The sequence below is a fragment of the Impatiens glandulifera genome, chromosome 7 (genome assembly GCF_907164915.1).
Source record: "Impatiens glandulifera chromosome 7, dImpGla2.1, whole genome shotgun sequence".
NCBI lineage: Eukaryota > Viridiplantae > Streptophyta > Magnoliopsida > Ericales > Balsaminaceae > Impatiens > Impatiens glandulifera.
In genome coordinates, this window is record NC_061868.1 from 5,507,139 (window position 1) to 5,522,678 (window position 15,540).

At 31.7% G+C, this 15,540-nt stretch overlaps 3 protein-coding genes across 3 annotated transcripts; 1 reads left to right on the forward strand and 2 right to left on the reverse strand.

Moving 5' to 3' along the window:
* Nucleotides 1–1,241: 1,241 nt before the first annotated feature.
* LOC124944712 (kelch repeat-containing protein At3g27220) lies at nucleotides 1,242–4,013 on the forward strand. The gene is made up of 6 exons (XM_047485044.1): nucleotides 1,242–1,720; nucleotides 1,809–2,000; nucleotides 2,100–2,329; nucleotides 3,055–3,225; nucleotides 3,323–3,428; nucleotides 3,519–4,013. The coding sequence occupies exons 1-6, from the start codon at nucleotides 1,520–1,522 to the stop codon at nucleotides 3,888–3,890; spliced, it is 1,272 nt and encodes a 423-aa protein (XP_047341000.1). The 5' UTR covers nucleotides 1,242–1,519; the 3' UTR covers nucleotides 3,891–4,013.
* A 204-nt stretch (nucleotides 4,014–4,217) lies between these two features.
* On the reverse strand, nucleotides 4,218–7,055 carry LOC124944711 (F-box/kelch-repeat protein At1g51550). Its single transcript, XM_047485043.1, has 2 exons — nucleotides 6,530–7,055; nucleotides 4,218–5,202 (listed from the first exon to the last, which is right to left on the reverse strand). The coding sequence occupies exons 1-2, from the start codon at nucleotides 6,957–6,959 to the stop codon at nucleotides 4,235–4,237; spliced, it is 1,398 nt and encodes a 465-aa protein (XP_047340999.1). The 5' UTR covers nucleotides 6,960–7,055; the 3' UTR covers nucleotides 4,218–4,234.
* Nucleotides 7,056–10,215: 3,160 nt separating this feature from the next.
* Nucleotides 10,216–13,355, reverse strand: LOC124945258. Its single transcript, XM_047485656.1, has 9 exons — nucleotides 12,914–13,355; nucleotides 12,646–12,828; nucleotides 12,467–12,569; nucleotides 12,300–12,379; nucleotides 12,135–12,212; nucleotides 11,603–11,694; nucleotides 11,331–11,442; nucleotides 11,132–11,257; nucleotides 10,216–10,551 (listed from the first exon to the last, which is right to left on the reverse strand). The coding sequence occupies exons 1-9, from the start codon at nucleotides 13,208–13,210 to the stop codon at nucleotides 10,435–10,437; spliced, it is 1,188 nt and encodes a 395-aa protein (XP_047341612.1). The 5' UTR covers nucleotides 13,211–13,355; the 3' UTR covers nucleotides 10,216–10,434.
* Nucleotides 13,356–15,540: the final 2,185 nt, after the last annotated feature.

The following is a 15,540-nucleotide window of genomic DNA, read 5'->3' on the forward strand; positions in this document are numbered from 1 at the left end:
CATAGGAGGAGTGATAATAGTTATTATAATTGTAACTTGGGAGAAAAATTCATATTTTAAAGAGTATTGTGAAAGTGTTCAACTAGCATAGGAGTGATAATATTAATTATAATTGAAAATGGGAGAAAAACTCATATTTTAAAAAACATTGTGAAAGTTTTGCACTAGCATAGGAGGAGTGGTAATATTAATTATAATTGAAACTCGAGAAAAAGACTCTTATTTTAAATAGCGTTGTGAAAGTGTTTCACTAGCATAAGAGGAGTGGTAATATTAATTATAATTGGAACTGTCGAGAAATACTAATATTTTAAAGAGCATTGTGAAAGTGTTCTACTAGCATATGACAGATAATATTAATTATAAATGAAATTTGGGAGAAAAACTTTATTTTAAAGAACATTGTGAAAGTGTTACACTAGCATAGGAGGAGTGGTAATATTATTAATTATAAATTGAACTTGTGAAAAAGACTCGATTTTTTAAAGAGTGTTGTGAAAGTATTCCACAAATCTAAAATAATAACTTGGGAGAAAGATCATTAAATTAAATATATATATATATAATTTTAAATAGGCCCATCATTATTTCAACCCCACCACCGTATGTACAATTCTTCTTACTCACCTATTTTAATATAGACATTTGTTCTCATTCAAACATTTTTTCACTCCTTCTCTTATTAATCATATTACTCAATTCATTAACCTAAATATTAAAATACCTTTTATTTTAAATTACTATTTATTATTTTATTATTATATATCAATACCCTTTAAATAATTTTACCAAAAATATTCTTTTCTCCTCAAAATAATCACCAATCATTATTCATTTTCTTTCTCAAGGTTATTACAACAACCCAATCCGAAGAATTCCATAGTTTTTAAATGCTTAACCCAGATCATACAATTCTTATTCCTCACCTCTATTTATCATAATTCTATTCTTATTCTCATTTTCTTATCTAAAAAAAAAAACTAATATTATAATTTATAATTGTTAGAAATACAATTCTTATTCCTCACCTCTATTTATCATAATTCTATTCTTATTCTCATTTTCTTATCTAAAAAAAAAAAACTAATATTATAATTTATAATCGTTAGAAATTATAACCAATATTAAGGTGAATTTTGCTATGTTTTATTGTTCAAGGCTCTTAAGTACCTTTTAGGTTAAAGTTTGAGGACGATAATGGTTGAAAGCTGTTGAATGCAGATTGAAACCTCCATTAATCCTATCCATGGTAAAATTGAGAGCAATTGGATCTACACTCTCTCTTATGCACTGTAAAATTTGATCACGGATTTGAATGCAAGAGAAACTCTCGCAGTTGCTGCTACTAAATTAATTTCTTCCAAATCTCTGGCGCCGGTGCCGGAATCCGGAGCTAGTTTGAACTCAGGTAGACGAATACAAGCTTCTTCAACAGTTGTACTATTTCATAATCGCGAAAACCAAACTTCATGATATGGTAGAGAGAAACAAACGTCGGATCTGATAATATTATACTTAGATGGGAAGAGCGACGGCCACCGTCAAGTACAAATCGACTACCAAATTAGTGTTCATATGCGTCGGGCTTCTTGGAGCTGTCCTACTTATCGATCTACTTTGGGCATCGTCTTCATCTCGTTCCGCCATTTCCGTCGCATCTAATTTGTTTCCCAAAACCTCCGATGGATTCGTCCTACTCTCTCCTAAATTCAACGACAAGGTTAAAACTCTAGATCTCTCTTGTTTATCAATTTGAATGTCTGCAATTTAGGAGGCTTAAACTAATGTTGCATTGTTCAATATGATAGAATTCATCAATTCATAGCAATAAGAATGATCCTTCATCTGGAAGGATACTATCTGCAACATTTGCGGATTTACCTGGCGAGGAACTGAAATGGGAGAAGATGGTTAGTTCTCCTGTTCCACGACTAGATGGTGCCGCTATACAGATCAAGGATCTCCTCTTTGTTTTCGCTGGTTATGGAACCATTGATTTTGTGAGAATCTTTACTACCAGCTTTACTTTCTTTTAGGTTTACATATTTGAACCTTTTCTTAGAATGGATCTTGACATTCTTCCATTTGCATTCGCATAGGTGCATTCACATGTTGACATTTACAATTTTACTGATAATACATGGGGAGGAAGGTTTGATATGCCGAAAGAAATGGCGCATTCGCATTTAGGAATGGCAACAGATGGGAGATACATCTATGTTGTGACTGGACAATATGGTCCACAATGTAGGGGGCCAACTGCGCGAAACTTTGTGTTGGATACTGATACAAAACAGTGGAATGATTTACCTCCTTTACCTGTACCAAGGTATATCTTGTGTTTTAGATTGATGATTGCCTTCACAAGATATGCTGATAGCTTGTTTATACCACTTTTCATTCATTTGTTCATAGTATGTGTTATTGTTTATAAGGTTCATTGTACAAATTTTCCTCAAGAGACAATATTTGGAAGAAATCCAAATAGCATCACATTTGGAAATGGGATGTATCTAGATTAAGAGATACCGATTCAGAAACTAAAGTGTTTTCCAAATAAATTCTAAGTTGGGTTCTTTCTAGGTTCAGTTGGGTTCTATTTGGATTCTTCAAAAAAAATTATCATTTGACACTTCTAAGATCTATTGTGATTGTTGGAGGTACAACACAAAACCATCTGGTAACTAAGAAGATGCCACTAAATGGGAGGTCCTTCGGTTTGATTTGGGAACACTGAAATGGTCCATTTTGGATAGACTTCCATATCGAGTGAATACCACTCTTGTTGGGACTTTGGACGGGTTTTGGTATTTCACATCTAGATACATCCCATTTCAATATCTTACCTCCAACAAATATGCTAATTTTTTTCTTAGTTCAGTTGGGTTAGAACCTAGAAGTGTCAAATGTAAGTATTTGCATTCATAAGATCATCAAACAAATAGTATCAACTTGTATTTTGTCAGGATCTCAATCACAATCACATTGAAAGAAACGGAAAAGTTAAAATTGAAGTGAGTTTATCGATTCTGAATTTGATGTGACTTTGTTTAGATATGCTCCAGCTACCCAACTATGGAAGGGTAGGTTACATGTGATGGGAGGAAGCAAAGAGAACCGATTCACTCCAGGTGTGGAGCATTGGAGTCTTGCTGTGGAAAATGGAAAAGCCCTAGAAAAAGAATGGCGATCCGAGATACCAATACCCCGAGGTGGACCTCATAGGTAGTTTTATTACGAAATCCATCTCAACAATTTGTATATGTGATCGATTTATTAGAGTTCTAACCTTTTCAGAATGAATTGTTTAACCTATGTGCAGAGCTTGTGTTGTGGTTGACGATAAACTATATGTTATTGGAGGTCAGGAGGGTGATTTTATGGCCAAGCCCGGTTCACCTATTTTCAAATGTTCCCGAAGAAAAGAGGTAATTTCACAAATGCATTTCCTTCATGTATATGTAGGTAGTCATTTGAAGTCTTAAACAAACCCTAGTTTTTTTCTGTTTAAATTACAGATTGTATATGGCGATGTCTACATGCTAGACGAGGAGATGAAATGGAAAACTTTAGCTCCAATGCCAAAGCCGGATTCTCACATAGAATTTGCTTGGATAATAGTAAATAATTCTATCGTGATTGTTGGAGGAACAACACAAAACCATCCGGTAACTAAGAAGATGACACTAAATGGGGAGGTCTTTCGGTTTGATTTAGGAACAATGAAATGGTCCATTTTGGGGAGACTTCCATATCGAGTGAAAACCACTCTTGTTGGGACCTTGGATGGGTTTTTGTATTTTACATCGGGACAACGAGATAAAGGACCCGATGATCCCTCGCCTAGGAAGGTCATTGGAGATATGTGGAGAACTAAACTGAACTTGTGAATTTTTTACCTCATTCTTATTATTGTTTAGTTCTATAATAGTCTACATTTTAATGTACAACTTTACTCTTGAGTTATTCTATTTTTTACATTTAAATATGTGATAATTATATGTTTATGGTTAGAACTACAAGTAAATAGAAAACACTTTGCAATCAATACATTTTCACATTTTTATAATTTATTTTTTAGAGGAAGAAATTCTTGTTTGTGGCAATAATAATAATAATAGCTAATTATTCCAACCATCAATTCTAAAATTACAACAATACCAATGACCTACCCATAAAACTTCCAAACCATTTTTTTTTTTTATAACTTTTAAACCAACCCACCAACATTTACTTACAACATAAGTTCCACTTGAAATAGCTCGGCGTCGAATCTCAAACCAGACGATTCTCCCGGTTGAAGAATCCCATCCACCATTCCACCAAACACGTACAAATAACGCCCTGTTTGATCCGCACAAGCTCGATGAAACGATCTCCCATTCGGGCCATAACTACTACTTCTCGTCTTCATCCTCTTCCACATATTCCTAAAAACCAACCCCCTCCTCGGTTTCACAACCATTACCGTTGAACAAACATCCAACACCCAAAAATCATCTTTCCGATGCCTAAACGAATCTTCCCCTCCGTAAATCAAAACTCTACCCCCCAATATAAGTGTAGCAGTATGCCCAACTCTCGGGAGTGAAACTCTCTCGTTTATATTCCTCAACTCGAATTGTAATTGCACCCATCTCAACCGACTCTCCGAAGAATCCAACAGCCAAACATCGTCCAAAACATCGTAAGCTGTTCCCCTTCCTCCAAACAAAACAGTTCGGTTTCCACCAACGTAAGTCAAAGTATGACCCGACCGCGCTTCGGGTGAAGGGGAAGGGTAAGTAGTAATTTCACTCCACGTGCCGAAAAGGAGGTTCTCCGAGAGATCTAGGACCCACCCGTCTCCGAGTCTATGACCGGATAATCCGATCCCTCCGTGAATTATCATCCTACGATTATTATCTATGCAACAAGCCGCGTGGGCACCTCGGGGTGGAGGTGCGATAGGTCCCACGTCGAGCAATCTCCATGACCATGTTATGCCAAAGCTTTCGTGGAACGATATTCGACCCACCCATGTGTCGTTATGGCGAACCCCGCGGTCGTTGATGCCTCCATGAAGGACGAGGCAATCTCCGACCGCAACACATGAATGACCGAAACGGCCACTTGGAATTTCAGAATTTATTTTCTTCCATTGCACGGTCCTATTAAAGTTGTTTCCAATGTATGCCACCCATGTGTCGCCCAGATGACGGCCTGAAAAATGGCTAAACATATGATTTGTTTACAAGAATGCTGTTCAAAGTGGAACCCCAACGAAAAAATAAAACTCATTCATAAATGAGTTTGAGTTACTATGCAAGTAATGAGGTATTGATCCTTTCACAAAGAAGTTGCTTTGAAGAATGAAGAAGTAGATTGCTAAATACAAAGTCTTTGTGAAATCATGTTCTTGTTATCTTGTGTTTAAGAAACATTTGTTATCCTTTCACAAAAGGAGAAATATCTACCAAAACCGTCAAAAGAACGACTATTCGGAAAACACTTATTATTTCAATCCAAATGAGGAACTAATGTTTTGAATATGTCTACCACTAAGGTCCTCTTATCTTGTTTCATGAAGGGTTTAATCCAAATAACTCCTAATATCCCAATCAACAATCAAAATACAATTAATACAATACAATACAATGGATATTTTAGCAATTTACCTCAAATAACTCAAAATAGTCCACTTTTTCATCAAACCAAGTTAAAACTACATCAAATAAGCCAAGTTTAGTTTGTAAGCATAATCTAATTCAAGATACATTCCATATATTTCCAAACAGGGGAATATCTGTTACAGTTCTTATATTTAGGTTTAGGGTATTGTAATAGGTTAACAGTAGATTAAAGAAGATGAAAAGAGAATGTAAGAAGAGTTGAGAAATGAATGGCTAAGCCTATTGATTAATCCTTAACCCTATTTATAAGGTGTCAACTTAGGGGGACTAATAAATACTAACATAATAAACCTAGGCTTACATACAATTTAGAGCCCTATCAATTAATCCTTAACCCTAAATCCTAGCCAGATCAATCCTTCACTTACATAGATCCTATCCATCAATAATTCATGCTCAGCATATCAAAAACAACACTGAAATTCAACATTCCTAACAAACAACAATGAAGATTAAGTTAATTCCTAATAAAGGAGAAGAAGACCGAATTCACAGTGATAATGAGAAGGCGAAAAAAACAACAAATATCAAATAGGCTCCATGAATGAATTATTGAAGCTGATCTTGAAAAGTTAAATGAATGAGGATTGTTTGTGCAGAAAGAGTTGTAGGTGTAGAAATAGATCCATCTATGTGTCGTGTGGATGGGGATGGATTTGTGGATATAATGTCTGTCTGTCTGTCCTTTGGAGAATCATCAAGAATCCAATTAAAGATTGAAGGTATAATAAACTAAACAAATCTAATCTATTCTGGAAGATGATAAATTAATGATTGATTAGATGACGAATTCCTTACGGCACATAGTAAGCAGACAATAGAAAGAAATTATTACACAGAAGAGAGAAGAAACTGACCTCCTTCACAACCACCGCCGAACAAAACGAGACAATCGGAGACGAAATTGAGAGAATGAGAAGCTCTAGGACCAGGAAGAAGTTCATCAACGAATTCAGGATCTACTGTAAGTCTATGACAAGATATAGTATCTAGTTGATAGACCTGACGATAGAGTCTCATCCATGTGGAAGGAAATCGTTGATGTAGCGCGTCAACGGAGAAAGTGATGGCATCGACTGATGTATGTCCCCACTCTTTCCTGCAGATTGATTCCCATAGAGCGTCGGAATAGGTTAATGACCTGAATCGTTTGCAAGTCATGCCAAAAGAGATGACCGATCCTATTGGAAGGAGAAGGAGGATGGATATGAGATGATCTTCAGCTAATTTGCTTATTGGAGTCGATCCGTGACTGATTGTGCAGATAGTGCTACTGCTCTCCGCCATGGAAGGAAGCAAATACAGTTTCGTCTGATTGCTGTAATTCTCTGCTTATGGCTCACACGAGCAAGACTCTCTCCTCTCTCTCTCTCTTTGCTAGGATAATCACTCGGTAATGTCAACTTAGCTATCTCCTACTATTCTTTTTCAAATAATAATAAAAAATAAAAATATAAGTGAGAAATTATAATAATAGATTGTTTACTTAACTTATAAATAAATTATAAATTAAATCATAATAATTTAAACAAAAATCATAATCATACTTCGGTTCAATTCATCTGATGGTCACTCGGGATTATCAATTTAAACAAAAATCATAATCATGCTTCGGTTCAATTCATCTTATGGTGACTCGGGATTATCAAAATCAATCGGGACATGATGGTAGTAAAAATAAATTTTCGAAATAAAATGTTGCGAAAATGATAAATACATTGTATCCCTAACTTTAAATACAAGATTAACTTATGAAGAGAAATTATAATTTAAATCATTTTAATCATAAAAATAAGTGAGAAATCATAATCATAATTATTAAATTATCTTAATTTTAATAAATAAATACTTAAAAAAATAAAATAAAAAATTATTAATATATATAATAATGCTTAAAGTCAACTAATATGAAATTAATTCAGGTATTAATCCACTCATTTCATCAGTCATATCCATATGTATATAATTTATGGAATCATGTAATTTCTCCCTTATCTCCTTCTCTCTTAATTAAATTTTGTTTTTCATTATATATATATATATATATATATATATATGAGAAATGATTAGGTGAGGGAATTTAGTGAGGGAATTTGGTGAGGGATTGATGTGGCATAATCTTATTCGCTGAAAAAATCAAATAATTTCTCTCTTTTCTCTCACTTTTACATTTTCCAACCAATGAAGGTGATGACACGTCATTCCCTCACCAAATTCCCTCACTAAATTCCCTCACTCTATCACTCCTCTATATATATATATAATTTTAAAAAATTATCTATATTAATATTAATTCATATATTAATATTAATTCAAGATATAAATAATTTATTTTTATTACAAATACACTTAATTTCATAATTTTTATATTTATTTTATATATAATATATATATATATAAACAATTTTTTTTTATTATAAATACACCTATATTCATAATTTTATATTTATTTGTTACTTTATATATATTATATTATATTATTTTTCATCATTAATTTTATATATATACATTTTATCTTTTATGATACATTTTTTCTCATTATATATATATATATATATATATTATAAATATAAATAATTTTTATGTTAATATAAAAATTAACTAATTGTGTTTTTAAAAAAATTAACTAATTGATAATAAATATTAAATTTTATATATATATATATATATATATATATATAAAATAATAAAATTATTTTTCAATAATCATAAGTGGTCTAGCATTTTAAGTGTTGACTTAACTTTTAAACAAAGGATGATCATCTGAAAATGTGATATCGGAATTAGTTGTTGGTTTGGCGAGCATTTGAAAATGTGAGGTCACGAGATAGAGGTCGGGTGGTGGGTGGTTTGTCGAGTGTGAGGTCACAATTAATGGTTGGTATGACAAGCATTTAAAAGTGTGAGGTCACGAGATGGAGGTCGGGTGGTGAGTGATTTGTCGAGTGTGAGGTCAGAATTAGTGGTTGGTTTAGCGAGCATTTGAAAGTGTGAGGTCACGAGATGGAGGTCGGGTGACGGGTGGTTTGTCGAGTGTGAGGTTGGAATTAATGGTTGGTTTGACGAGCATTTAAAAATGTGATGCACGAAATGAGAGTTAGTTAGGGGTTAGTGGTTGGGTTTTGACAATAGATAAGAGGTGTGTGATCAATTGATATTGGTTGTTGATTTGTTGAAGTGAGAGTAAAAAAGAGAGGTCGGCTAAAATTAGTGAGTGGTTTGTCGAGGGATAAAGAGACATATGATAAAGTGTAAGTCACAAGATTAGGGTTAGTGGGTGGTTTGCCGAGAGGATAAAGAGACATATTAAAAAGTGTGAGTCACAAGATGATGGTCAATTAGGGGTTAGTGGTTAAGCTTGACGAGAGATAAAATATGTGTTATCAATTGAGGTCGACTAAGATTGATGGGAGATTTGCCGAGGGGATAAAAGAGGCATATGAAAAAGTATGAGTTACAAAATGATAGTCAATTGAGGGATTAAATGAATGTCGATGGGATAAAATATATGTTAACATTAAAAGTTTAGATTAAACTTAATTTTTACAAACTAAAACTAATTTAAATTAATTAGATAAATAATATTTTGTATATATTCTTATCGTGAAAATACACGGGATTCATTTAATTAACATCTAATAAATTTTATTTATAATTGTTATTCATTAGAGAAAATATTTATATATATTTTATTTAGAATATAATTAATCAATATAATAATAAAAATTTAATTTAGTAAGTTTATAATTGTAATTGACAAAGAATTTTTTTTATATATTTTTAGTTAGTAATATAATAATCCATTAGAATAATAATAAAATTTGTTGACAAAAATATGCTTTTCACATGGATTGAACAAGGTTTAGCAACATTGTGGACGACTTAATTCCGTAAATAAATAAATAAAAGAGTTTGAAAAAAAAAAGTTATGAAAAAAAAGTTATGAGTACAATCGTTTCAAATGATGAATACTATGTATGTGTTTGTTTCAATCCAAACAAAAAAAGGTTTACATAATAATGATAATTTTTCTATCTTATTATCATTTAAAATTCTTAATTAATTTATTTTTCCACATGCAAAAATCAAATATCACAAATCACAAATTAAATCTAACCTAAAAATTTTAAATTGAATTCAAGTCCTATCTAGAACCTCTCAAATCTCATGACTAGCTTCCAAAAAAATGGATTAAAACTAATTTTAATAAACAAGTTTATTACAAATAAAATAAGGACTAATTTATTCATATAATCCTAAACAAGTTGATTTGATCACTCCATAATATGTTTCTTTTAAGGTAATAGCAAATTAAATAAAATTTAAGCAAATTCAAACATTAACAATTCAGAAAAACTAAATATTATGTAACACGCTAATTGACAAACCTGAATTATTTCAAAAAAAGAATGATAGGCATAAAAAACAAAAAATAAACACAACATTCCCAATATCTAGTGCGTTACCTAATGTGAGTAACAGGATAATCCAGCACATTGTGACATTTAATAAAGAATAATAGTAAGATGATGATATTGACATATGTAATAAAATAAAATAAAATAAACACCTTCAATTTTGAATGTCACACACAAACATGTCTAATTGGCTTATCAAATTGAAACAACTTCTCTAAGTTCAAAAAGTAGAAGAAAAAAAAATAGTTCACAAAAGGAAACGGCAGTAGCAGCTATTATTTGATTTAAAAAATGATAATTTATTGCTTAAATATTAATATTATTAATGAAGAAGAACGAAGAATCTATTTTTGCAGGCTAAAGATTCGACCGCGATTTATTAGCTTCCAAAGGGCAGCCTTAGCTTCTTCCAATGTCTCTACTGGATTTTCTTCTTCAAACGATAATCTCTGTATGTTGAACTGTAACCAACACAACCGCAATCAACATGTTAATACAAATAACCGAGACAACAAAATTTGCGTAAAAATTTATTCATTCATTCTAATTGTATCATCATCAATGACATTTGGTCACTTAGACAAGTATCGTAAAACTTAGGGTTAAATAAAGACTATACTTTCATTCCATGGAAAGAGATCAAAGATAATTAAATCATCCAAGTATTCTTCATTCTATGAATCTATAGATGGAAAAAGACACAGATTTCTCATCTAGATAGGGATACAGATCCATGTCTAGAAAGTGTTTTCAAATGGGTAATGTGATTCCAATTTGGATTCACATGTGGATGGGAAAACAGACAGAAAGGGTATTGGATTCACATGTGGATGGGAAAACAGACAGAAAGGGTATTTCACTTTGGTTTAAGCGATATTTTACATCAAAACACGTCTTAGTTGTTATGGAAAAAAGAGCATGTTCAATCTATGTACCATGATCTCCAAACAATGAGTTTCATTTGTTCACTTGTTTGTGTGACAACATTTGGACAGACACTTGGGGTTTTATTTTTTAATAAATGAAAAAAAGACTTATTACCTGTGCTCCTTCGCGAACTCTTATGTCTGTTCCTTTACTATCTATCGAAATAAAAGCAGCATCATCCACCTCAGTCTCCATAGAGAGAAGCTCTTTTAGTGGCTTTGAGAATATCGTATTTAGTTCCTACAAACAGTAATATTTTACTATAAAACTCGTTTCCACGACAGAAGAAAATATGTACAAGTGAAAAACCAACCTTCAGATTTTGTTCATCACCATTTACTGCAATTTTATCAGGTTGAAGATTTTCATATTCATTGACATCAACCCATGCCACTGTCCCAAATCCTCCAATGAAATAAATATCGCTGTTTGGCACCCAAATAACATATGTCAGCCTCAGCTCATGTACAAGAAACAGCATAGTTCCAAAATCAAAGGATATGAAACCCAGAAACCGATCAAGAATAATTGAAAGTATTTCATCATCCATCCAATGAGTCGAAGAAGAACAAAGTTTGACAATACCTTATATTCTGCATCCTAAAGTAGTAAAAGTTTCCCCACTGCTGAGAAGGGAGTCGTTGATGTTTGGTTATGTATAGCTTATGAGCCCATTCCTGAACAATATAATAGAATTTGATATCTCCACAATTGAAATATACTTCTATTTATCAATAAATACCAAAACAACACCCTTCATTCTTTTATAACATTTTAAATTTTTAAATACTAAGGACATTTTGGTCATTTTACCGAAATAAACTACTTTTTACATCAAACAATTGCAAAAACACCATTTCAGAGGGAACTGATTCTATATGGCCCATTTTGAAACCCTTTTTGGAGCTGGATCTGGATATGGGTTTGGAAGAGAAACTTCAACCAATTTATGAATATATATCTAATTAAGTTATTTTCCAAACCATTATCTCGTCTAAATCAACATCGAGATACTTACAACATCCATACCCAGCTCCAAATAGTGGGCTCATATAGATACCTAATAAAGATTAAAATTTTCCATATTCTGGATCGAATGAGTAAAACCGTGACTCACCTGTTGATCTGCTGGTAGAGGGACGATGTCACCAAAGATTGTTACCCTTGCATTTGATAAACCACTCCATCCAGGTACCTATGAAGAAAAATTATAAATAGGTATACATAAAAGGAAAGACAGCAACTGCATCATATAATTGAAATGAAGAATTATAGTATCAACCTGCACCACAAGTGTGCATCTCTGGTCAGCTAACAAATTTCGAGTGTGGATAGCCAAAGGAGAAAACGAGAATATTGGATCTAGCAACAAATAATAAACAGCCTCATGAAATAAGGGTTAATAAAGAGATGGTTGGTTTCAAAATGCGAAACTAAAACATGACTTACGACCCATTGAATCCGGTGCAAAATCAACCAAAGAACCAAATGGATATCCTACTCGCCTGTGGTGCATCTTAGACATCACTGTGCATAAATCCCCAAATCTAGCCTGAAGAGTAAAAGAACATATTAGGAACCACCGAACAAAACGAATGGTAAAGTTACAAAGCAAATTTGCATTAGACCTGTTCCATTAAATTCCGAACTGCTAAAGCTGGTCTATGTAAATCATGAGCTGAAGTAGCACTCTGAACTCCACCAGATATTGGAGTTCTGAAAAGCCCAGCTCTTGTACTACTACTTCCAGGTGTAGCCATCAACAATGTTTCTGACTGTCTTTCCTTTACAAGATTGTGTTCTTGATTACCCTTAAGGAAATCAAAACAGACATCAATTTTTCTCATTGAAAGATGGGTATAATGAAAACTTAAAGGAATTCGAAAAAATAATCACCTCAGGAAAAGAATCAGCATCATTATCGCCTTCAGAAACTAAACTTACACCATTAATATTAACAAGCCGACTATCTTCTTCTTCGTTTCCTTCATCCGATATCCCACGAGCAAGGGCTGTAACAACACGAGAGACACAAGGCCTATACGTTGTAGCAAGAGAACATTCACCGATCTTCAGACGAGATTTATTAAACTTATACAGGGTTTTGACAGAAGAGGAGTAAATGGGTTGCAGGTGTGGATGCGCCGCCTCCGAAAACCCGGATATGAAAATCGAGCTTGAAAGAGATTCCATGAGAGAACCAAGAAAACTTGATTTCAAGATGTGGGTTATAGATAGAACAAACGGCTAGATCCTGGCCGTAGTATGTGAAGATTTTGAAGAATTACGAAATCCTCGGACGGCTTTCTTCAACCTGAGAAGGGTTCCAGTCGGCTGCTTTTCCTTTGTTTTCTAATGAATGATATTTATATATATATATATATATATATAGGAAATTATTTTTTATTTTATCTTCAATTCGAAAATTTTATTAAATTATAAGAAACTCATAAATATTAAATTCAACTGTTAATATTATTTATAACTGATCACATTTATTTACGGATTAATATATATATATATATATATATATATATATATATATATATATATAAATATATACCTTTTTTACTCTACTCTCTCCTATTTTATTGTTTTTTTATTAAAATTAATATATAATATATTTACATATTTTTTTAAATTTTATCTTCTCAAATCTTATATTTATAATTTATTTAAATTTTAAATATTATTTTATTTAATATTATAAAATATTTTGGATACATTATTAATCACTAATTTTTAGTATTCAAATAATATATAATCACAATTTAAATAAAATTAAAAAAAAGTAGATGCATTCATTATTAATGTTTCAATTTATCTTATTATAATTATTTATTAGTTAGTTTTTTAATTATTATTTTTAACTATTTTCAGTTATATATATAATTCAAATATATATAAACTATTATTAATATATATATACATAATTTATATAATTTTAAAAAATATTTATTAATTTATAATTTATCAAATTTAAAAATTAGTAAAATATATTAATATATGTTAAATTATATAAATTATAAAAATATTTATAATTTATGTAATTTTTTTTTATTTTAAATATACATATTTATGATTTCAGTTTTTTTTAAGAACTATAAACTAATTTTTAAAAATATGTATAATTTTTAATTTTTATTTGAATTTAAATCACGTGTCAATTAAAGCATTCTTCAAAAACATTTATATATAATTATATAAAATATAAATTATTTAAATTATTTTTAAAAAATATCTTACAAATAAATTTTAAAATATTTTATTTTACAACTTCATTTAAAAATATTTAAAAAAAAATTGAATATTTTGTTTTACAAATTCATTTAAATATATTTACAAAATAATTTAAATATCTTTCAAAAATAATTAAAAATATGTTGTTATAGGTATATATTTAATGAGGAGTGATAGAAAAAGAAAATTTGGTGAGAAAATTTGGTGAGGGAATGACTTGACATTGGTTGGAAAATGTAAAAGTAGAAGGAAATAGAGAAAAGAGAGAAATTATTTGATTTTTTCAGCAAATAAATAAAATTATGTCAAGTCTTTCCCTCACCTAATCATTTCTCATATTTAATATATAATTATATAATTTTTTAAATAATTTGTCAAAATATATTTTAATACATTACAAACAAATGTATGCATATTGAATATATAAATATATACATTATAAAATAATTTGTACAAATTTATTTAAATATATATCACAATTTGTTAGATAAATCTTACCGGTCAATAAGAACTTAACTCAACAAACTTATTGTGCAGGAACGGTCAAGATATCTAACCGGTCAAGAAATCAAGCCGACTAGAAGAAGCAAATCACATATCTAAAACCTGAAGCTATCCGGTTAAACTGAACAATCGGTAAACATAATCAGTTGTAGTGAAACTGTTAGATAAAATAAGACCGGTTCAAATAAATCTAACTTAAATAAACTTTCCATGCAGGAACAAGGAACCGGACCGGATGAACAAGAGAACCGACTAAAGAAACCTAACCGGTCAAGCTACCAAACCGATCAAGAGTATTCGGAACGTGACCGCACAAAGAAAGGATCGGCCAAAGCTCAAAACCGGAATCATCAAACAGCCGATCATCAAGACAAGAAATAACCGGAAGAAGTCCGGTTACATCACTCATACCAAAAGTCACTCGGTTAAGTCAAGCGGCCGACCAGTACAAGAAGACAATTTGGGTATCTGTTGAGAATGATACCAAAGGAACAGACTGAATACTTCCATATCCATGCAAGTCTGAGGAAAGCCTGCAGGCTGCAGAAGACAGTCCTACCGGATCTTTCTACTTCAGGATAAGCCAGAAAGGAAATCTTCCAAGTACAGACAACTGTCCAACAGACAGTGCCTACATTGAGTAAAAGACAAACCCAGCAGGTTTGTCTTACAAACCGGAAGAACAGACCGCCAGGTCTGAGACATAATGCCAGGTCTGAGCTTGACCATCAGGTCTGAGGAAACGACCGCAGGTCTAAAACACTGAATCACTGCACCTC

Coding starts and splice junctions, on each gene's coding strand:
- LOC124944712 (XM_047485044.1), top strand. CDS start 1,520: ATGGGAAGAGCGACGGCCACCGTCAAGTACAAATCGACTACCAAATTA. Junction 1,721..1,808: donor CTCCTAAATTCAACGACAAG/GTTAAAACTCTA, acceptor TCAATATGATAG/AATTCATCAATTCATAGCAA. Junction 2,330..3,054: donor CCTCCTTTACCTGTACCAAG/GTATATCTTGTG, acceptor GACTTTGTTTAG/ATATGCTCCAGCTACCCAAC.
- LOC124944711 (XM_047485043.1), bottom strand. CDS start 6,959: ATGGCGGAGAGCAGTAGCACTATCTGCACAATCAGTCACGGATCGACT. Junction 5,203..6,529: donor CGGCGGTGGTTGTGAAGGAG/GTCAGTTTCTTC, acceptor GCCATTTTTCAG/GCCGTCATCTGGGCGACACA.
- LOC124945258 (XM_047485656.1), bottom strand. CDS start 13,210: ATGGAATCTCTTTCAAGCTCGATTTTCATATCCGGGTTTTCGGAGGCG. Junction 12,829..12,913: donor ATGCTGATTCTTTTCCTGAG/GTGATTATTTTT, acceptor GATTTCCTTAAG/GGTAATCAAGAACACAATCT. Junction 10,552..11,131: donor GAGTTCGCGAAGGAGCACAG/GTAATAAGTCTT, acceptor TGTTGGTTACAG/TTCAACATACAGAGATTATC.